The 23,754-nt window shown below is 36.7% G+C and overlaps 1 protein-coding gene across 2 annotated transcripts in view; it reads left to right on the forward strand.

Moving 5' to 3' along the window:
• Positions 1-23,754, forward strand: part of HLTF (helicase like transcription factor) — a 70,393-nt gene that overhangs the window by 23,048 nt on the left and 23,591 nt on the right. Inside the window, exons 8-14 of one of the 2 annotated variants that reach the window (XM_059920135.1) lie at positions 646-741; positions 4,046-4,121; positions 5,431-5,521; positions 7,102-7,181; positions 7,267-7,311; positions 8,357-8,446; positions 22,149-22,246. In XM_059920135.1, the coding sequence (XP_059776118.1) occupies positions 646-741; positions 4,046-4,121; positions 5,431-5,521; positions 7,102-7,181; positions 7,267-7,311; positions 8,357-8,446; positions 22,149-22,246 (576 nt within the window). The remainder of the gene's footprint in view (positions 1-645; positions 742-4,045; positions 4,122-5,430; positions 5,522-7,101; positions 7,182-7,266; positions 7,312-8,356; positions 8,447-22,148; positions 22,247-23,754) is intronic. The other variant, XM_059920136.1, reaches the window with a different exon arrangement.

Here is a 23,754-nt window from a genome sequence, read left to right on the forward strand (position 1 = left end):
TTCTTCTTAAGGAACAACGTACACCAGCTCAGGTCACCACATGCTCTGAATCAGGACTGGGCCTAAAATTGTATTGAGCAGAAGAAACTAAACAAAGAAGAGTACATTGAGTAATTCCATTTATATCAAGTTCAAAGGCAGGCAAAATTAATATATAGTGATAGAGACAAATCAGCCATTGTCTGGTACAGAGGTGGGGATATGGACTGCAGAGGAATACAGGGCAACTTCTTGGTGATAAAATTTTTCTGTATCTTAATTGTGTGGTGGTTACGCCAGTGTATACAGTTGTCAAACCTATCAAACCATACACTTTAAGTCTGTGAATTTTGTTGTATGAAAATTATACCTCAATTAAAAAAGGATTAAAAAAATAAAATGACATTTCTCAAAGATGCTTACAGGATTTTACACAGTAAATTATTTAATAACTCCTAATAATACGGCATGGTAAAGCATTTACTAACTTAATGAATGAAATAACTTCATTAATATGTATATTATTTAGTATAATAATTAGCATACTTCTGTGGCCCTGAATGCTGTTTGATATTTTCTTACTTGATTTAAAAATTAGTTTCGGAATGTTGTCTGGTCAACTGGGTTTCAGAATCTGACCATTTTTCTTTGTAAAACATTTTAAAGGGCAAAACTCTGACAGCCATTGCAGTGATTCTTACCAACTTCCATGATGGCAAATCTCTTCCTATTGAAAGAATTAAGAAAAATCAGCTGAAGAAGGTAAAGTATTAGTGTGTTTTTTCTAAAGTCTCTGGTTTATTGTAAAACCTTTTAATTTTGTCATTAAAAAAATTATTGCCAAAAAATTGATAATATCCAGTTTTTAGAGATACGATGAATGGCCTTTCTCGTGTGTTGCTGATAAGAATGAAAGTTTATGCTACATTCTTGAAGGCAATTTGGTAATGTGTATCAAAAGCCTTAAAAGTGTTTATAATCTTTGATTCAACAATGCCATTTCAAAGAAACTATCTAAAGAAGTTATCAGAAATGCATTTTTTCCAAAGAGAAAAATACAAGTTTATTTCCCCAGCATTATTTTAAAGGCAGAAAAGAAATACCTGTCAATAAGTTAACAGTTAAATTATGATACAACCATAAAATTTAATATTATGCAACTACAAAGTACTATTTTTGAAGAATACTTTCATGATCTTTTTTAGTTAAAAGGCCAGATATGCCTCTGTGTATAGAGTTTGAGTCTTCATTTTGTAAATACATATTTATATACGTCTAAGTGTAGTCACACATACTGTATGTGCCAAAATGTTAATAGTGATAATTATGTCCTAATGATGAGAGAATGGGTGACTATTCTTGATGCTTAATTTGTGTATATTTTTATATATAGCATATATATACATAATACATGTATATTCAGTTTCTAAGAATTAATAATGAATTAGTTTTGTAGGGAAAATAAATGTTATAAGAATGAAACGGTTATTCTTCATTCTCAGCTGAAAATCCAAAGAACTTAAAGTAGGAAATAACTAGGTGCAAGGTGTATGCAAAATATCTATTTTTTGGACTTTACTGTTCTTCTTATTTTTTACTTTTCAAAGATGCTGCATATCACTTTCCTGCAACTGTTTGTTAAGATTCTATTTTATTAATTTGTGCGCTTAGTTGCATTTCCTTCTTTGTACTTTTAGTGGGAGTTTAACTCTGTTGTTAATGTCTAAGATTCAGTTCCCTACCCTGAATAGTCCAGTGCTTTCCACGTCCGTCCTTTTCTTTCTACATTTAGTTATTAAAACTGAAGAATAGCACCTAAGACTACTTACAGCTTCATTGTCAATTACCAATTAAAAAATTATCTATTTTCAATAAGGCTTTCCCTTTTTCTCCAAGATCAGCCATGCATTTAACATGTTATGTAGTAGGAAGGTTTTAGGATATTTAGTTTGCTATATTAGTTGAAATTGAGGCTGAAAATGTGATTTCCAGCTAAGCATTTATTGCAACAGAAATTTCATTATGTCAGATAGATTTGGATATTCCAAGCTTACAGAGTGAAATGTTATTAAATTTCATGAGATTGGAGCATAGTATGATTTGATAGGTTGGACTTTATATGTATATCTTTGAACTCTGTGAAGAAAAGGCTTACTAAGAGTCATTTAATATGAAATGAATAATGTAAAGGACATCCTTTGTAGATAAACTTTTGAATTATTTTTTGCATACTATTTAATATAATATAAATGATTGTACTGATTATTGAATACTGGGTAGAATGATGAAAGGCATTTTTTTTTTTAAGTGACAGACCTTTTTTTTTTAATAAATTTATTTATTTATTTATTTGTTTTTGGCTGCATTGGGTCTTCGTTGCTGCGTGCGGGCTTTCTTTAGTTGCGCCGAGCAGGGGCTTACTCTTCGTTGCAGTGTACGGTCTTCTCATTGCAGTGGCTTCTCTTGTTGCAGAGCACGGGTTCTAGGTGCACGGGTTTCAGTAGCTGTGGCTCGCGGGCTCTAGAGTGCAGGCTCAGTAGTTGTGGTGCACGGGATTAGTTGCTCCACAGCATGTGGGATCTTCCCGGACCAGGGCTCGAACCCATGTCCCCTGCATTCGCAGGCAGATTCTCAACCACTGAGCCACCAGGGAAGCCATGAAAGGCATTTTTAGCATCAGTTTCTTGAAGCTAATGCTTTAAAAAGTTAATTATCTAAATAACTTCTAGTTACATATCTCGAAAAATGGTACATCTTGGATTTTTAATTTATTTTAGACTCATACCATTGGAAGAGGATGGATTTTCTTTTCAACCACATTTTTAGTAAAACATAAACTCTAATGAGATTTTGTAAGATGTTTAAATTTCTATTTTTTTAAAAACTAAAGTAAAATATCCTTTATTGGCCCTAATTCTAGGCAAAAATTACATTGTACTCCTGCTAACCAATCCCGAACACCACTCTGAGGTTTTGATTCAAAATATGACCTACCTTTCACAATATGACCTACCTTTCTTTTTATTTTTTTATTTTATTTTATTATTATTATTTTTTATAAATTTATTTATTTATTAATTTTTGGCTGCTTTGGGTTTTTGTTGCGCACAGGCTTTCTCTAGTTGCGGCGGGGCTACTCTTCCTTTTGGCGTGCGGGCTTCTTATCGCGGTGGCTTCTCTTGTTGTGGAGCACGGGCTCTAGGCACGCAGGCTTCAGAAGCTGTGGCGCATGGGCTTAGTTGCTCCCCAGCATGTAGGATCTTCCTGGACCAGGGCTCGAACCCATGTCCCCTGCATTGGCAGGCAGATTCTTAACCACTGGACCATCAGGGAAGCCCCTACCTTTCTTTTTACACTGGAAGAATTAATTTAATTACACCCAATTTTATTTGTCATTCCTACCTACAGAATCAAGTCGAGACTTAAAAGTAAGATTGGAGGAACCCTGCCCTACTAGGCTCAGTTGAAAATATTTCACAGAGAAGTATAAAATTTTACTTTTATAGAAGTTCTTGTGCTCATGTGCACACAGTTGCACTTTGAAACAAAGGAGAACACATGAAGGGAAAAAGACAAAGTCAGAATTGGCAGGGAAAATCCCTGATAGAGTAAGGGAGGAGGCATTCTGAAACCTGACTATTTCATCTACCCATTCTGGGAATTCCAGAAAAAAAGGATGTCAATGGCAGCCTCATTTAAGATCTATTAGGGACTCTTGGTTTGAAAGTTTGTAGTCTTAGAATTCCTTTTAATTCTAAACTAAATCCCATTTTGTGAATGTTTCTCACAGTAACTAATATGCCATTTATAATTGAGGTTTGCTTTTTTGTATTCCTTTTGAAAAGGTTAAGACAGACTAGTTTTCTTTTTTGAGATACCTGTGAAAAAATTTTTCATCAATTTGTACATTTTTCCTCTTAATGCACCTCCTTCCATTGCTCCAGAATAGGGTAGCAATTTAAGTAGTCTTTATTATGTAAAGTAAAGCAATATAAAATAGTATGCATTTTTAAGTTTACTTAAAACTGACAGCAGTACTATGTAAGAAATATGCCTTTTCATCCAGGAATGTAATGTTTACGATGAATCTATGAAACTTGGAGGGAACAATACCAGTGAAAAGGCAGATGGACTAATCAAAGGTAAACTTTAATTTTGAACATGACCCCATGTTTGATTTAGATTTTTCCAATTTAATGATGTAATTCCAGCTCTGGCTTAGTACTATACAAAAATTTCAGATCTCTTTCTAAGGAATCTCATGAGGACTGGTAGGAAAAAGTTCATTAAGGAAGCGATGCGATGATAGAATTGGCTTGGTAGCACATTAGAGGAGGAAAAGCATTTTTGGTTGAGGAAAAAAAACCCATGAAAGGGCGGTTAAAGTCAAGACAAAACACAGAGTATATTGCTCTGGGACCTCAGAGTAGTTTATGGTATTTATAATGTAAATGAATAACAGCAGAATATGCATGAATATGCATGAATAAACAGCAGATAAAAATAGAAAGATAGGTTAGAGCCAAATTAGCAGAGGAGAAATGAAAAGGGATCTATGGATTTAACAGTTATGTGGCTGGATTTAGCAGTCAGTGACTTTCATAAAATTAATTTCTTAAGATTGCTTAGAACAGAGCAAGACTGAAAATATTTTAAAATAAGACTAGTAGATAAAGAATTGTTAATAACAACTATGTGCTGTTATGAATTTTGCTGTGTTTCAGATAGGAGAAAAATAGTTGGAGAGAGAGGCAGAATTGAGGGCTTTCGGGGGGCGTCGTTTAAGAAGGAAATCCATGGATAGGAAAAGATTTTGTATACAATGGAGAGAATAATTTGGTGGCCTGTGGGAGGAAATGAGATCCAGAAAATAGGTACATGAGTTAGCATTAGACGGAAAGGAAGTAAGGTTGAGGAAAAATATAGATAATTGAGAGAATAAAAAGGTAGGAAAATTGATAATTTATAGAAGATGACATCTGATTTTCTTTGTAAAGTGAAGTAGGTCATCTGGGAGTAAAAGGAGTTTAAAATCTAGCAGAGGATCCAGTGTAGTACAGATCATCCAGGTGAGTGGGTAGGGAGGATGTGTGATAGGTAAAAGAGTTGCTAAGTGATACAAGGTGACCCTAACCCTAATACCACCTGTTTATTGTTCATTTTTTTTTCCAGCAGCTCTTAGCTGCCTTGGTATAGCAGGAAATTCAGCCAGTGTAGGAATTGGCTAGATGACTACAGGGGAAAGACTGGGCACAAAAAAATTGAAGGTACTTTTCAGTGAGAAAATACTAGATTAGGAAATTGTAGAGTACAGCTGGCTGATTGAAAGAATAGGAATGAAGATATTAAGAGTTGAGCTACTGAGTTGGAAAACCAAGGTTTTAAGGATACTGCTAGTCTAAGACAATTTACTAATACTCTGTATATTTGTCCTTTTTTTTGAAATGGAAGGATCTAGATGTAGTGGAGAACCCAGTATTTCAGATGTCAAGGGAAAGAATAAATATCCCAAGTCAGAATTCTCTAGCTCCCGCCCCAAAAGGTAAACTCTGTTATGGTTTAATTTTATGTAATATGTTTAAACTCCTTCTCCGTTTTCTTACATATGGGAGAGAGCTATGACCATTATCTCAGTTGCAGAGTTCTTTCACATACATTTCTTTAATTTGAAACTGCTAAAGTCACTGTGACTTAGGTAGACTGTTCTCATTTTACAGGTGAAAAAAAATAATATTAATATATAAAAGAGGTGAATTGGTAATTTTTAATAATCACTTATCTTTCTACTATTTTCCTATTTCACATAGGAAATGAGATCTAGCTCTTGGGTTTTTTGTTTTTGTTAAGACTTTAGAAGAATTTTCTTTATGAATTTGAGGAGTTGAGAACTGATGTATATTTATCGGATGGTTTGACAAAAGCATTCTTTGCTCATCTGAGTTCTTTCTCACTTTACCTTTAGTGGAAATAAGACATGATAAAGTTATTTATGAAGAGTATTATATTAATGTAGACTGGAGGGAGAATTTGAATAACACATAATGCCCCTCTGCTCTCCATTTGAATCTGTTAACTTTATAAATTTTATTTACTCTCTGAGGTAGATCTAAATACTTGGCTTTTGTGTTTTATTGTCCACCATCAATATCTGCAGGCATGACCTCAAATCTGAGTCCCTCTTAGCTATTCCACCAATAGAGATTTCAAAACTGGGGCTTTGTTAATTGTTCTCTATCTTTAGTACCTGTCTGAACTGAGCACAAAACCAGGACTCATCAGTTTCTCTCTCATCTAGATATCAAATCTTATAACTCTGAACTGACCATGAGTGTTGGTAACAGGGCACTGTTAGGTAGCCCAGATCAGATTAAAGGGTGTGGAAATAATGATGATATGGGAAAAACAACCACCAACACACATACTAAAACTAATACATATATACTTACTGTGCAACAGGCACTATTTTAGAGGCTTTGCATGTGGTAACACATTTTATCCTACAAAATGGATTGTATCTTTATTCCTGTTTTCCAAGTGAGGAAACTGAAGCTTAGAAGAATATTAGGTGACTTGCCTAAAGTCACATAGCAAATAAATGGTGGAATGGACATTTGAATCTAAGCAGTCTCTCTCCAGGGTCCATTGTTCGTAGGCACTTAACCACCATATTGTACTGTTTCTACACAGAATTTATAAAAATTTTCATTGTGAAAGAATTATATTTTTGCCTCTTAGCTGCCTATTTCATTATATTGGAGGGTTATCTTTGATAATCAGTCACTTCTTTTTTGTTCTAGTTTTAATATAAGTGTTTGAATTGAATTACCAAATACTGAACAAAGTGTTGAAGGGATTACTATCTTAGAATGGTTTACTTTCTCAAATTTATTTTAATAATAGTGATACTGCATTTTGTATAGTGAATGCTTTTGGCTACGAAAGCAAAATGCTTTCAGCAAATTTGACTTTCATTTGTCAAATAAAAAATTTTTTCCCCTGATATTTTTTCAAAAAATAAACCGGGGCAAGACAAAAAGCATTTGTATTACATTTATTAAACATAAGTTTTTATATCCCGTTTTGTTTTGGATTGATAAAAAATTTGTGTATACTTAATTTTAGGAGAAAAACTGCGGTACAGTACACTGAAAGCAGCGATTCAGAGGAAATTGAGACAAATGAATTGCCACAGAAAATGAAAGGTAATAGAAATGAGTTTGATTTGATAATGTGTCCTGTGTTTTAATTTCCTAGTGTGACCAACGTTATATTTGGTTTTGCTTTTAGGCAAAGTGAAAAATACACAGTCAGAGACTAAAATCAGAGAAAAAGGTATGTATATCTCAATATCCCCTTTTTTTTTTTTAATATGTATGTATTTATTTGGTTGTGCTGGGTCTTAGTTGTGGCAGGAGGGCTCCTTAGTTGAGGCATGCATGTGGGATGTAGTTCCTTAAGCAGGGATGGAACCTGGGCCCCCTGCATTGGGAGCATGGAGTCTTAACCACTGCACCACCAGGGAAGTCCCTTTCTCAGCATCCCTAATCTACACTTAAAGATTATTAAAGTAAAACCTCACTGATTTGTATCTGTCTGGCTTGGAATTCTTTAATAATAGGTCGTGAACTTGACTGCTTTTTACAGTTGAACTATTTATGCTTATCAAGGGTGTTAAATGAATGAAGCAAATTGAAAGAACAGTTTCAAATTAAAATTTAAGAGAATATATTTAAACCAACTTTAGACAAAACAAAGTACTTTCTACTAATAAAATGACTTCAATAAAACCTTTTTTGTATATGTATAAATTGTAGTTACTAAAGTAGGGTGAGACTGCCTTGTCAATATAGTACTACTATTACTGTTACTTAGCATTATACAGATTTACAAATATTCAGTGAGTATCTTTACTTTTTCCTTTATCTTTAAAACATACAGTTTACTTTGTTTTTCTCTTAATCTGATCGTGTTGTATTCCTAATAAGTTAAGAAATTGTATTGCATTTGGAAAATAACTCATCATCATTGACTGATCTGAAAATTTGGCAGCATCTTCATTAAAAGTTAAACACCTGTTTCATTGAAAAGATTCTCCTTCCACCTGGGAGCTGGATCACTTTGCTGCTTCTACTTTCACATCTCTTCCTCAAGAGAAGCAACAATGAATCATGAATGACTACATTTCTTCTTTGAGCTGGAAAGACAGTGTCAAAAGAGGCAATTTTGGTTACTAGAAATTATTTTTATTTAATAATATGAGCTCTTAAGAAAGTATGGAAGTGGTATTATATTTCCTATCCTTAGAAAGTACCTGTACTTAAGTACAGGAGAGAATTAGTTTTCAGATATCTTAATGATTCTGTGGTTTTCACTTCAGCAGGATCATCTAAGGTTAAAGAAGATGCAGAGTTTGCATGTGCACTTACTTCATCTACCCCTGCAACCAAAAAGAAAATGTTGAAAAAGAGTGAGTAAATCTGCTGGGTTTTTACCTTTTGTTTGGTTTGTTTTTTCTGTTTTTCAAAGAAAAAAATTTTAAATGACAAAAGTTATAAAACCATATTACAAGAAGTTAAGAAAGTAGAGAAAAGAAAAAAGACAATCTCATTTTTAAAAGTGCACTTTGATGTATTTTCCTATTCTGTTTTAGTTAGGTTAAAAAATATGATGGGAATAGGTCCCTTACTCATCTGAGTAGCATAGATATTTTTTTCTAATAAAGGCACAGAGCAATTTATGGCTGCTTTAAAACTTAATTTAATTTGGATTAATTAGAATTATTATAAAGATTTAATTTTTGGTATGAGAAGAATATGCTTTTCAATTAAAAATGTAAGTGATCTTTATTATTACTTCATATTTTGTAATACACAGGGAAATGACACTGCTTAAGAGTCTGAATATTTGAAATGGAAAGAGATTGAACTGTGGTTAAGGTGATCTGGGACAAGTTATTATATTGCTGCACCTTAGTATCCTCTGTTTTACATGTTAGAGATACAGCAGACAAAAGTCTATTTTCACAGAGCTTATGTCTAATGATGGGGGGGGAATATAAAATAAACAAATAAACACATAATTAAAATCAAAAAAATTTTTTTAATTGAAGTATAGTTGCTGTATAATATTGCCTGTTACAGGTGTACAATGTAGTGATTCACAATTTTTAAGGGTAATACTCCACTTACAGTTATTATAAAATATTGGCTGTATTCCTCATGTTGTACAGTATATCCTTGTAGCTTATCTTATACCTAATAGATTGTACCTCTTACTCCCCTACTCCTACACTGCCCCTTCCCTATTCCTTCTCCCCACTGGTAGCCACTAGTTCTCTACATCTGTGAGTTTGCCTCTTTTTTTCTATATTCACTAGTTTGTTGTATTTTTTAGATCCCACATATAAGTGATATCATATACAGTATTTGTCTTCTCTCTCTGACTTATTTCACTTAGCCTAATGCCTTCCAAGTCCATTTATGATGCTGCAAATGGCAAAATTTTGTTCTTTTTTTTTTTTTTTTTTGAAAACAGTTGTTTTATTTATTTAAAAACATTTTTTTTGGCCACACCACGTGGCTTGTGGGATCATAGCTCCCCAATCAGGGATTGAACCTGGGCCACAGCAGTGAAAGCGCTAAGTCCTAACCACTGGACTGCCAGGGAATTCCCAAAATTTCATTCTTTTTAACAGATAATATTCCATTGTATGTATATGCTACATCTTCTTTATCCATTTGATCTGCTGATGGACACTTAAGTTGCTTCCATATCTTGGCAATTGTGAATAATGCTGCTGTGAACATTGGGGGTGCACGTATTTCTTAGAATTAGTGTTTTTATCTTTTCTGGATGTATACCCAAGAGTGGAATTGCTGGGTCATATGGTAGTTCTATTTTTAGTTTTTTGAGAAACTTCCATACAGTTTTCCACAGTGGCTGCACCAATTTACATTCCCACCAATAGTGTACGAGGGTTCCCTTTTCTCTACATCCTCACCAACATTTGTTATTTGTGTTCTTTTTGATGATAGCCAGGCTGACAAGTGTGAGGTGATATCTCGCGGTTTTGATTTGCATTTCCCTGATGATTGGCGATGTTGAGCATGTTTTCATGTGCCTGTGGCCATCTACATTTCCTTTTTGGAAAAATGTCTATTCAGGTCTTCTGCCCATTTTTTAATCGAGTTGTTTGTGTTTTTGATATTGAGTTGTATGAGCTGTTTATGTATGTTGGATATTAGTCCATAATCAGTCATATCATTTGCAAGTATATTCTCCCATTTAGTAGGTTGTTTTTTTTGTTTTGTTGATGGTTTACTTTGCTGTGCAAAAGCTTTTAAGTTTAATTAGGTCCCATTTGTTTATTTTTGCTTTTATTTACTTTAGGAGATGGATCCAAAAAACACTGCTGTGATTTATGTCAAAGAGTGTTCTGCCTGTTTTCCTCTAGGGGTTTCATAGTATCTGGTCTTACATTTAAGTCTTCAGTCTATTTTGAGTTTATTTTTGTATGTGGTGTTAGAGAATGTTTTACTTTTTCATTCTTGAACATGTAGCTGTCCAGTTTTCCCAGCACCACTTATTGAAGAGACTGTCTTTTCTCCATTGTATATTCTTGCCTTTTTTTTATTGTAGATTAATTGATCATAAGTGTGTGGGTTTATTTCTGGGCTTTCTATCCTGTTCCATTGATCTATGTGTATGTTTTTCTGCCAGTACTATACTATACTTTGATTACTGTAGCTTTGTGGTATAGTCTGAAGTCAGAGAGCATGATTCCTCCAGCTCTGTGAAAATCACTGCTGCTGAACAGAAAACAAGAAAAAATGAAAAGAAATGAGGACACTTTAAGAGACCTCTGGGAAAACACCAAGCACACTAATATTCGCATTATAGGGGTCCCAGAAGGAGACGAGAGAGAGAAAAGGCCTGGGATGTAATAGCTGAAAACTTCCCTAACCTGGGAAAGGAAACAGTCATCCAAATTGAGGAAGCACAGAGAGTCTCATACAGGATGAATCCAAAGAGGGACATGCCAAGACATTTTGTAATTAAAATGGCAAAAATTAAAGGTAAAGAGAGAATATTAAATGCAGCAAGGGAAAAGCAAAAAATAACATACAAGGAGGGACTTGCCTGGTGGCACAGTGGTCAGGACCACTTGCCAATGCAGGAGACACAGGTTCGATCCCTGGTCTGGGAAGATCCCACGTGCTGTGGATCACCTAAGCCCCTGCGCCACAACTACTAAGCCTGCGCTCTAGAGCCCGCGCACCATAACTACTGAAGCCAGTGCACTCTAGAGCCCACGCACCACAGCTGCTGAGCCCATGCACCGCAACTACTAAAGTCCGCGTGCTATAGGGCCCGAGTGCCGAAACTACTTAAGCCCATGTGCCTAGAGCCCATGCTCTGCAGTAAGGGAAGCCACCACAATGAGAAGCCCGCGCACTGCAACGAAGAGTAGCCCCTGCTTGCTGCAACTAGAGAAAGCCTGCGAGCAGCAACAAAGACCCAACACAGCCAATAACAAAACAAAAAAACATACAAGGGAACTCCCTTAAGGCTATCAGCTGATTTTTCTTTTTAATAAATTTATTTATTTATTTATTTATTTTTGGCTACGTTGGGTCTTCGTTGCTGTGCACAGGCTTTCTCTAGTTGGGGCGAGCAGGGGCTACTCTTCGTTGCGGTTCACGGGCTTCTCATTGCAGTGGCTTCTCTTTGTGGAGCATGGGCTCTAGGTGCGTGTGCTTCAGTAGTTGTGGCACTCGGGCTCAGTAGTTGTGGCTCTTGGGCTCTAGAACGCAGGCTCAGTAGTTGCGGTGCATGGGCTTAGTTGCTCCGCAGCATGTGGGATCTTCCCAGACCAGGGCTGGAACCCATGTCGCCTGCATTGGCAGGCAGATTCTTAACCACTGTGCCACCAGGGAAGTCCCTGTCAGCTTATTTTTCAGCAGAAACTCTTCAGGCCAGAAGGGAATGGCATGATATATTTAAGTGATGAAAGGGAACAGGCTATAACCAAGAATACTCTACCCAGCAAGAGTCTTCTTTAGATTTGATGGGAGAAGTCAGAAGCTTTACAGACAAAAAAAGTTAAAAGAGTTCAGCACCACCAAATCAGCTTTACAACAATTGTTAAAGGAACTTTTCTAGGCAAAAAAGGAAATGCCACAACTAGAAACAAGAAAATTACAAAATGAAAAAGCTCACCAGTAAAGGCAAACATACAGTAAAGGCAGGAATCATCCTCATACAAAGCTAGTAGAGAGGTTAAAAGACAAAAGTAGTAAAATCATCTATCTCCACGATAAGCTGTTAAGGGATACACAAAACAGGTGTAAAATACGATCTCAAAAACAGTCATCATGAGGGGATTTTTAAAATGCATTTGAAATTAAGAGGTTAGCAGCTTAAAACAATCATGTATATATATAGACTGCTATACAAAACCTCATGGTAACTGCAAACCAAAAATCTGTAAAAGATACACACACAAAAAAGAAAAAGGAGTGCAAACATAACACTAAAGATAGTCATCACATAACAAGAAAAGAAAAGGAGAAAGGGGAAAAAAGACCTACATAAAGAAATCCAAAACAATTAACAAAACGGCAATAAGAAGATATATATCAATAATTACCTTAAATGTAAATGGACTAAATGTTCCAATCAAAACTCATAGAGTGGCTGAATGAGTACAAAAACAAGACCCATGTATATGCTGTCTACAAGAGACTCACTTCAGATATAGGGACACATACTGAAAATTAGGGGATGGGAAAAGGTATTCCATGCTAGTAGAAATCAAAAGCTCAAGTAGCAATATTTATATCGGACAAAATAGACTTTAAAATAAAGATTGTTACAAGAGACAAAGAAGAACACTACATAGTGATAAAGGAATCAATCCAAGAAGAAGGTAAAATAACTGTAAATGTATATGCACCCAACATAGGAGCACCTAAATATTTAAGGTATAATTTTAATTAGGAAGTGCTGTGAAGAAAATAAAGGAGGATAGTGAAATAAAGATTGACTGATGTATAATTGATTAACTTTGTTATAAAGCAGAAGCTAACACACCATTGTAAGGCAATTATACTTCAATAAAGATGTTTAAAAAAAAAAAAAAAAAAGATTTACTGAAGGTGCCTGTTTAAGAAGGTGATATTTGAGCTAACAAAGAAGGATGAGAAAGAGTTAACTTTGGTATAAAAATCAGACAATTAGGAATAGAAAAAATAGGTTTTAGATTACTATTGACCCTAACTTTAGAAATTTTAAGAAATGTGGGACTTCTCTGGTGGTCCAGTGGTTAAGACTCTGCACTTCCAATGTAGGGGGCATGGGTTCGATCTCAGGTCAGGGAAGTTCTGCATGCTGTGTGGTGTGGCCAAAAAAAAAAAAAAAATTTTATATATATATATATATATATATATATATATATATACACACACACACACACACATATATGTATATACATATATATGTAAAAGAAAAAGGAAATGTGGAATTTTCAACTGAGATAGAATGAAGTCACAGAAAAAAGTCCCCTTCTGTTGCAGACCCATAGCTGTAATACAAGAGAGTAACTTGAAAAATCATAGCCGTGATAGAACCAAAAAACCATATTTCTGGAAGAGAAGCAGAATAGAAACAAAAATCAGTGAGTGGGGATGGAAGCCATATCTTGTGGTAGATAGTGATTTCTTAAACTTAAGACATAAAAAGTCATAAGGAAAAGATTGATTAAATTATGCTGCATTTTAAATTTCTGTGCATCAAAAGGCACCATAAACAAAGTGAAGAATGATAAGGCTTAAGAAAAATTTATGATAAGTGTAACTTAAAAAGGATTAGTATCTGGAATATGTAAAGAACCCTTTACAAATCAACTAGAAAAAGACAGCCCAGGAGACCTTCAAGATGGCAGAGGAGTGAGACGTGGAGATCGCCTTCCTTCCCACAAATACATCAGAAATATATCTACATGTGGAACAACTCCTACAGAACACCTACTGAATGCTGGCAGAAGACCTCAGACTTCCCAAAAGTCAAGAGACTCCCCAGGTACCTGGGTACGGCAAAAGAAAACAGAAAAAACAGAGACAAAAGAATAGGGATGGGACCTGCACCTCAGGGAGGGAGCTGTGAAGGAGGAAAAGTTTCCACACACTAGGAAGCCCCTTCGCGGGCGGAGATGGGGTGGGCAGAGGGGACGCTTCGGAGCCATGGAGGAGAGCGCAGCAACAGGGGGGCGGAGGGCAAAGCGGAGAGATTCCTGCACAGAGGATCGGTGCCAACCAGCACTCACCAGCCCGAGAGGCTTGTCTGCTCACCTGCCAGGGAAGGTGGGGGCTGGGAGCTGAGGCTCAAGCTTCGGAGATCAGATCCCAGGGAGAGGAGAGGGGTTGGCTGCATGAACACAGCCTGAAGGGGGCTAGTGCGCCACAGCTAGCTGGGAGGGAGTCCGGGAAAAAGTCTGGACCTGTCTAAGAGGCAAGAGACCATTATTTTGGGGTGCGCGAGGAGAGGGGATTCAGAGCACCACGTAAACAAGCTCCAGAGACGGTCGCTAGCCGCGGCTATCAGCCTGGACACCAGAGACAGGCATGAAACACTAAGGCTGCTGCTGCCTCCACCAAGAAGCCTGTGTGCAAGCACACGTCACTATCCACACCTCCCCTCCCGGGAGCCTGTGCAGCCCGCCACTGCCAGGGTCCCGTGATCCAGGGACAACTTCCCTGGGAGAACACAAGGCGTGCCTCAGGCTGTTGCAACGTCATGCTGGCCTCTGCCACCGCAGGCTGGCCCCGCATTCCGTACCCCTCCCTCCCCCCGGCCTGAGTGAGCCAGAGCCCCCTAATCAGCTGCTCCTTTAACCCCGTCCTGTCTGAGTGAAGAACAGACGCCCTCAGGAGACCTACACGCAGAGGCGGGGCCAAATCCAAAGCTGAACCCCGGGAGCTGTGCAAACAAAGAAGAGAAAGGGAAATCTCTCCCAGCAGCCTCAGGAGCAGCAGATTAAATCTCCACAGTCACCTCGATGGACCCTGCATCTGTGGAATACCTGAATAGACAACGAGTCATCCCAAAATTGAGGCAGTGGACTTTGGGAGCAACGATAATATATGTTTTTCCTTTTTCTCTTTTTGTGAGTGTGTATGTGTATGCCTCTTTCTGTGATTTTTTCTGTATAGCTTTGCTTTTACCATTTGTCCTAGGGTTCTGTCTGTCTGTTTTTTGTTTGTTTCTTTTGTTTTTATTTATTTATATTTTTAATAATTATTTTTTATTTTAATAACTTTATTTTATTTTATATTATTTTTTTCTTTCTTTCTTTTTTTCCCCCTTTGCTTCTGAGCCGTGTGGCTGACAGGGTCTTGGTGCTCTGGCCAGGTGTCAGGCCTGTGCCTCTGAGGAGAGAGAGCCGAGTTCAGGACATTGGTCCACCAGAGACCTCCCGGCTGCATGTAATATCAAACGGCAAAAGCTCTCCCAGAGATCTCCATCTCAAAGCTAAGACCTAGCTCCACTCAACAACCAGCAAGCTACAGTGCTGGACACCCCATGCCAAACAACTAGCAAGACAGGAACACAATCCCACCCATTAGCAGAGAGGCTGCCTAAAATCATAAGGTCACAGACACCCCAAAACACACCACCAGACATGGTCCTGCCCACCAGAAAGACAAGATCCAGCCTCATTCACCAGAACACAGGCACCAGTCCCCTCCACCAGGAAGTCTACACAACCCAGTGAACCAACCTTAGCCACTGGGGGCAGACACCAAAAACAACGGGAACTACGAACCTGCAGCCTGCGAAAAGCAGACTCCAAACACAGTAAGTTAAGGAAAATGAGAAGACAGAGAACACACAGCAGATGAAGAAGCAAGGTAAAAACCCACCAGACCAAACAAATGAAGAGGAAATAGGCAGTCTACCTGAAAAAGAATTCAGAGTAATGATAGTAAAGATGATCCAGAATCTTGGAACTAGAATGGAGAAAATACAAGAAACGTTTAACAAGGACCTAGAAGAACTAAAGAGCAAACAAACAGTGATGAACAACACAATAAATGAAATTAAAAATTCTCTAGAAAGGATCAATAGCAGAATAACTGAGGCAGAAGAATGGATAAGTGACCTGGAAGATAAAATAATGGAAATAACTACCACAGAGCAGAATAAAGAAAAAAGAACTGAGGACAGTCTCAGTGACCTCTGGGACAACATTAAATGTACCAACATTCGAATTATAGGGGTCTAGAAAAAGAAGAGAAAAAGAAAGGAACTGAGAAAATATTTGAAGAGATTATAGTTGAAAACTTCCGTAATATGGGAGAGGAAATAGTTAATCAAGTCCAGGAAGCACAGAGGGTCCCATACAGGATAAATTCAAGGAGAAACATGCCTTAAGACACATATTAATCACATGTAATAAGGCACATATATGTTAAGACACATATATTAAGACACATATTAATCAAACTATCAAAGATTAACTACAAAGAAAAAATATTAAAAGCAAGGGAAAAACAACAAATAACATACAAGGGAATCCCCATAAGATTAACAGCTGATCTTTCAGCAGAAACGCTGCAAGCCAGAAGGGAGTGGCAGGACATATTTAAAGTGATGAAAGGGAAAAATCTACAACCAAAATTACTCTACCCAGCAAGGATCTCATTCAGATTCAATGGAGAAATTAAAACTTTTACAGACAAGCAAAAGCTAAGAGAATTCAGCACCAGCAAACCAGCTTTACAACAAATGCTAAAGGAATTTCTCTAGGCAGGGAACACAAGAGAAGGAAAAGACCTATGATAACAAACCCAAAACAATTAAGAAAATGGTAATAGGAACATACATATCAATAATTACCTTAAATATAAATGGATTAATGCTCCCACCAAAAGACATAGACTGGCTGAATGGTTACAAAAACAAGACCCGTATATATGCTGTCTACAAGAGACCCACTTCAGACCTAGGGAAACATACAGACTGAAAGTGAGGGAATGGAAAAAGATATTCCACGCAAATGGAAATCAAAGCTGGAGTAGCAATTCTCATATCAGGCAAAATAGACTTTAAACTAAAGACTATTACAAGAGACAAAGAAGGACACTACATAATGATCAAGGGATCAATCCAAGAAAAAGATATAACAATTGTAAATATTTATGCACCCAGCATAGGAGCACCTCAATACATAAGGCAAATGCTAACAGCCATAAAAGGGGAAATCGACAGTAACACAATCGTAGGGAACTTTAACACCCCACTTTCACCAATGGACAGATCATCCAAAATGAAAATAAATAAGGAAACACAAGCATTAAAAGGACACATTAAAGAAGATGGACTTAATTGATATTTATAGGACATTTCCATCCAAAAACAACAGAATACACTTTCTTCTCAAGTGCTCATGGAACATTCTCCAGGATAGATCATATCTTGGGTCACAAATCAAGCCTTGGTAAATTTAAGAAAATTGAAATCGTATCAAGTATCTTTTCCGACCACAATGCTATGAGACTAGATATCAATTACAGGAAAGAATCTGTAAAAAATACAAACACGTGGAGGCTAAACAGTACACTACTTAATAACCAAGAGATCACTGAAGAAATCAAAAAATACCTAGAGACAAATGACAATGAAAACATGATGACCCAAAACATATGGGTTACAGCAAAAGCAGTTCTAAGAGGGAAGTTTATAGCAATACAATCCTACCTCAAGAAACAAGAAACATCTCAAATAAACAACCTAACCTTACACCTAAAGCAATTAGAGAAAGAAGAACAAAAACCCCCAAATTTAGCAGAAGGAAAGAAATCATAAAGATCAGGTCAAAAATAAATGAAAAACAAAGAAAACAATAGCAAAGATCAATAAAACTAAAAGCTGGTTCTTTGAGAAGATAAATAAAATTGATAAACCATTAGCCAGATTCATCAAGACAAAAGGGCGAAGACTCAAATCAATAGAATTAGAAATGAAAAAGGAGAAGTAACAACTGACACTGCAGAAATACAAAGGATCATGAGAGATTACTACAAGCAACTATATGCGAATAAAATGGACAACCTGGAAGAAATGGACACATTCTTAGAAAAGCACAACCTTCTGAGACTGAAGAAATAGAAAATATAAACAGACCAATCACAAGCACTGAAATTGAGACCGTGATTAAAAATCTTCCAGCAAACAAAAGCCCAGGACAGGATGGCTTCACAGACAAGTTCTATCAGACATGTAGAGAAAAGCTAACACCTGTCCTTCTCAAACTCTTCCAAAATATAGCAGAGGGAGGAACACTCCCTAAGTCATTCTCCGAGACCACCATCACCCTGATACCAAAACCAGACAAAGTTGTCACAAGGAAAGAAAACTACAGGCCAATATCACTGATGAATATACATGCAAAATCCTCAACAAAATACTAGCAAACAGAATCCAACAGCATATTAAAAGGATCATACACCATGATCAAGTGGGGTTTATTCCAGGAATGCAAGGATTCTTCAATATATGCAAATCAATCAATGTGATACCTATATTAACAGAGTGAAGGAGAAGAACCTTATGATCATCTTAATAGATGCAGAAAAAGCTTTTGACAAAATTCAACACCCATTTATTATAAAAGTCCTCCAGAAAGTAGGCATAGAGGGGACTTATCTCAACATAATAAAGCCCATGTATGACACACTGACAGTCAACATCATTCTCAATGGTGAATAACTGAAACCATTTCCACTAAGATCAGGAAGAAGACAAGGTTGCCCACTCTCACCACTATTATTCAACATAGTTTTGGAAGTTTTAGCCACAGCAATCAGAGAAGAAAAAGAAATAAAAGGAATGCAAATCAGAAAAGAAGTAAAGCTGTCACTGTTTGCAGATGACATGATACTATACATAGAGAATCCTAAAGACGCTACCAGAAAACTACTAGAGCTAATCAATGAATTTGGTAAATAGGAGGATACAAAATTAATGCACAGAAATCTCTTGCATTCCTATACACCAATGATGAAAAATCTGAAAGAGAAATTAAGGAAACACTCCCGTTTACCGTTGCAACAAAAAGAATAAAATACCTAGGAATAAACCTACCTAAGGAGACAAAACACCTATATGGAGAAAACTATAAGACACTGATGAAGGAAATAAAAGGTGATACAAACAGATGGAGAGATATACCATGTTCTTGGATTGGAAGAATCAAAATTGTGAAAATGACTATACTACCCAAAGCAATCTACAGATTCAATGCAATCCCTATCACACTACCAATGGAACTTTTCACAGAACTAGAGCAAAAACTTTCACAATTTGTATGGAAACACAAAAGACCCCGAATAGGCAAAGCAATCTTGAGAAAGAAAAACGGAGCTGGAGGAATCAGGCTTTCTGACTTCAGAGTATACTACAAAGCTACAGTAATCAAGACAGTATGGTACTGGCACAAAAACAGAAATATAGATCAATGGAACAGGATAGAAAGCCTAGAGTTAAACCCACGCATATATGGTCACCTTATTTTTGATGAAGGAGGCAAGAATATACAATGCAAAAAAGACAACCTCTTCAATAAGTGGTGCTGGGAAAACTGGACAGCTACATGGAAAACAATGAAATCAGAACACTCCCTAACACCATACACAGAATAAACTCAAAATGGATTAAAGACCTAAATGTAAGGCCAGACACTATAAAACTCTTAGAGGAAAACATAGGCAGAACACTCTATGACATAAATCACAGCAAGATTCTTTTTGACCCACCACCTAGAGAAATGGAAATAAAAACAAAAAGAAACAAATGGGACCTAATGAAACTTAAAATCTTTTGCACAGCAAAGGAAACCATAAACAAGATGAAAAGACAATCCTCAGAATGGGAGAAAATAATTAGTCCTTTGTGAGTTGCAAATGAAGCAACTGACAAAGGACTAATCTCCAAAATTTACAAGCAGCTCATGCAGCTCAACATCAAAAAGCAAACAACCCAATCCAAAAATGGGCAGAAGGCCTAAACAGACATTTCTCCAAAGAAGATATACAGATAGCCTACAAACACATGAAAGAATGCTCAACATCACTAATCATTAGAGAAATGCAAATCAAAACTACAGTGAGGTATCACCTCACACCAGTCAGAATGGCCATCATCAAAAAATCTATAAACAAAAAATGCTGGAGAGGGTGTGGAGAAAAGGGAACCCTCTTGCACTGTTGCTGGGAATGTAAATTGATACAGCCATTATGGAGTACAGTATGGAGGTTCCTTAAAAAACTAAAAATAGAACTACCATACGACCCAGCATTCCCAGTACTGGGCATATACTCTGAGAAAACTATAATTCAAAAAGAGTCATGTACCACAATGTTCATTGCAGCTCTGTTTACAGTAGCTAGGACATGGAAGCAAGCTAAGTGTCCATCGACAGATGAATGGGTAACGAAGATGTGGCACATATATACAATGGAATATTACTCAGCCAGCGAAAGAAACGAAATTGAGTTATTTGTAGTGAGGTGGATGGACCTAGAGATTGTCATACAGAGTGAAGTAAGTCAGAAAGAGAAAAACAAATACCATATGCTAACACATATATATGGAATATAAAAAAAAATGGTTATGAAGAACCTAGGGGCAGGAGAGGAATAATGACACAGATGTAGAGAATGGACTTGAGGACACGGGGAGGGGGAAGGGTAAGCTGGGACGAAGTGAGAGAGTGGCGTGGACTAATATATACTACCGAATGTAAAATAGATAGCTAGTGGGAAGCAGCCACATGGCACAGGGAGATCAGCTCGGTGCTTTGTGACCACCTAGAGGGGTGGGATAGGGAGGGTGGGAGGGAGACACAAGAGCGAGGAAATATGGGGATATATGTATATGTATAGCTGATTCACTTTGTTATAAAGCAGAAACTAACACACCATTGTAAAGCAATTATACTCCAATAAAGATTTTTTTAAAAAAATTTAAAAAAAGAAAAAAGCCCAATAGGGGACTAGACACTAAGAATATAAATGTACAGTCCATGGAAAGAAAAGCTAAATAACCAATAAACATAGGAAAAGATAGGCAGACTGAATCATAGGGTAAATGCACATTAAAGGATCAGTGAAATTATGTCTCATCCATCATATTTACAAATATTAAAAAATCTCAGGGAATCCCTTGGTGGTCCAGTGGTTAGGACTTTGTGCTCTCACTGCCAAGGGCCCAGGTTTAATCCCTGGTCTGGGAACTAAGATACCACAAGCTGCGTGGTGCAGCCAAAAAAAAATATCTCACAGTGTCAAATATAGGCAAGTTGTGTAGCAACAGGAATGCACAGTGGATGGAAGTGTAAATTACCATGGAGAGCAAGTAGGCCAAATATAATGAAGCCCAAAGATACATGAGCTAGAACTGTCTTGATATCTGCTAGGAGATATGAAAAAATAGTTTTCATTACCACATTATTTTAGTGAAATATTGGAAATAATGTAAGTACTGTCCAATAGAGGAATGGAAAATAAAATTGTAGTGTGTCCTTCCATAGAGTGAGTGTTGTCCTCACAATATGGCAGGTGGCCTTCCCCCAGAGGGGGTGATCAGAGAGGGAAGCCAACTAGAGAGAGGTAGAGAGCAGCTGAGACAGAAGCTGTATCTTTTATAACTTTTATAATCTCGGAAGTGATAACTATCATTTCTATTGAGTGTGGGAGGGACTACACAAGGTTGTGACTGTCAGGAAGTAGATATCATTGGGGCCCATCTTGGAGTCTGGCTACCATATTAACTGTAATACAAATTCAGAAAACTGCATAAAACAAATGTTAACTTTAATAACTATGAATAACCTAACGAGTATTAGGAGATATTCCACACTTCCTCTCTATGCCCCTTCCCAGTCACAATCCTCTGCCTTCCCCCATAAATAATCACTCTCTGGATTTTCAGTTGTATGAAGTGGCGGGGTAATATCTAGTTCCTCTTACTTCATTATGACTAGAAACAGAAGTCTTTCATTTTAATTCTTCCTCATTTCTCTTCATAGAGGCACATTTTTGTCATATCTGTATTGACTTTGTGTATGTTTGAGGAAAAAAGAAACAGCTGAAGTATGTATCTTCTTTCAGGAGCATCTGCAGTGGAGAGTTCAAAGAAAAGTGATACTGAAGAGAGACCAAGAACAACACTGATCATCTGTCCACTTTCTGTGTTAAGCAACTGGATTGTAAGTCTTCACAGCCCTTTAAAAACATGTAATTTATATTTGTCTGACACTATTAAAAAGAGTCTTTCATTGCAAGAAATATGCTTGGTCAGCACTTTATATTTAAATTGAAGTAATTGTTAAGTGAATTGGGATTATATTTGCTGAATTGAAGTAATTTTTCTTTGAAAATTTATAGTAGAGAAAGAAACATTGTCAGTTGCTGTCATAAGATTTGGCTTGTACTTCTGCCTCTTCCATTTCTGTCCCCCAAAGTGTATAATTTAAGAATACACCTTATTTATGAACTGTCGGAACCTCTTTTTTAAGAACACCACTAATGGTAACTTTTGTTTTTATAACAGCTTATAACATTTAGTGAGCTCCTATGTGCTCAGTTTTTCCCTAAACTCTTCTCATAGATTTTCTCATTTAATCTTCCCAACTATTATTCTCATTTTCCAGGTGACCAAATTGAAACACAGAGAAATTAAGTAACTTGCCTAAGGTCATCCAGCCAATAATTGATGGAGCTGAGATATAGTCTCCAACATTCTGACTCTAGAGCCTATGCTTTTAAGGCTACCACCAGAAAATATTGTCTTTTTTTTTTTTTTTTCTTCTTCCTCCAGATTGCTTTTCTGTTCTAAAACATTGCATTGGAATGGAACCTCTTTATGTGTTATGTGTAGGAGCAGCTTGGTTCTATTTCCTTTCCAGTTTGAGCTTCAAGCTGCATGTTATAATGAAATAATGACTCTATTGGAAGCATTGTGAACATAAAGACCACTGGATGTGAACTTCCATTCTTGCCATCTCCAAGGTTATCTGCATCTCTCCTGGCCTTTCCTCCTCTAATCTCAGAGGTGGAAGAGGTCCTACTCCTTGTAAGAGCAATACCTTAGTCTATACATTAGATTCCTTCTCTTTCTGCCTTTTCATTTTGTATGTTATTTTTCCCCTTGCCTGGTTATTCAGTCTCTCTCCACTGGCTCTTTCGTGAAACATACTCAGATCTTTTACATTTTTAAATACTTTCTCTTGATTATGTCTCACCTTTAAGTTGCTACTCTTCTTGCATTCACTGTCATAACTCTTGGGGTTCAATTTCCACTTTATGCTTTTTTTTTCTAACTCCTTAGCTCATTGTAACTTGCCTTCTGCCACCAGTTCTCTAAATTTCCTTGGAAAAAATTAGTAGTTATTGTCTAATTGTCAAATTCTGTGACCTCTTTCATATCTTCTTGACTTTTATGTAGCTTTGCCTTCTTTGGCTCTTATCTTCTTATTATAAGTTTTTGGTGTTATTTATTATTTTTCTTAATTACACTGTCTTCTCATTAGTGTCATTTTTCCTCTTAGGACCAGGATGAGTTTTAGTTCTCTTTTGCTCTTTTTTTTTTTTATTCCAACAAAGCTATGCTATTTCTTTTGATGTGTGGTCCATTGCTGGAAAGACAGTACATGGGTACTTGAATAGCAGTTTCAGGGTGAGGTTTACAAGTATTAATGGAGGTATAAACAAAAGA

The sequence above is a fragment of the Balaenoptera ricei genome, chromosome 4 (assembly GCF_028023285.1).
Source record: "Balaenoptera ricei isolate mBalRic1 chromosome 4, mBalRic1.hap2, whole genome shotgun sequence".
NCBI lineage: Eukaryota > Metazoa > Chordata > Mammalia > Artiodactyla > Balaenopteridae > Balaenoptera > Balaenoptera ricei.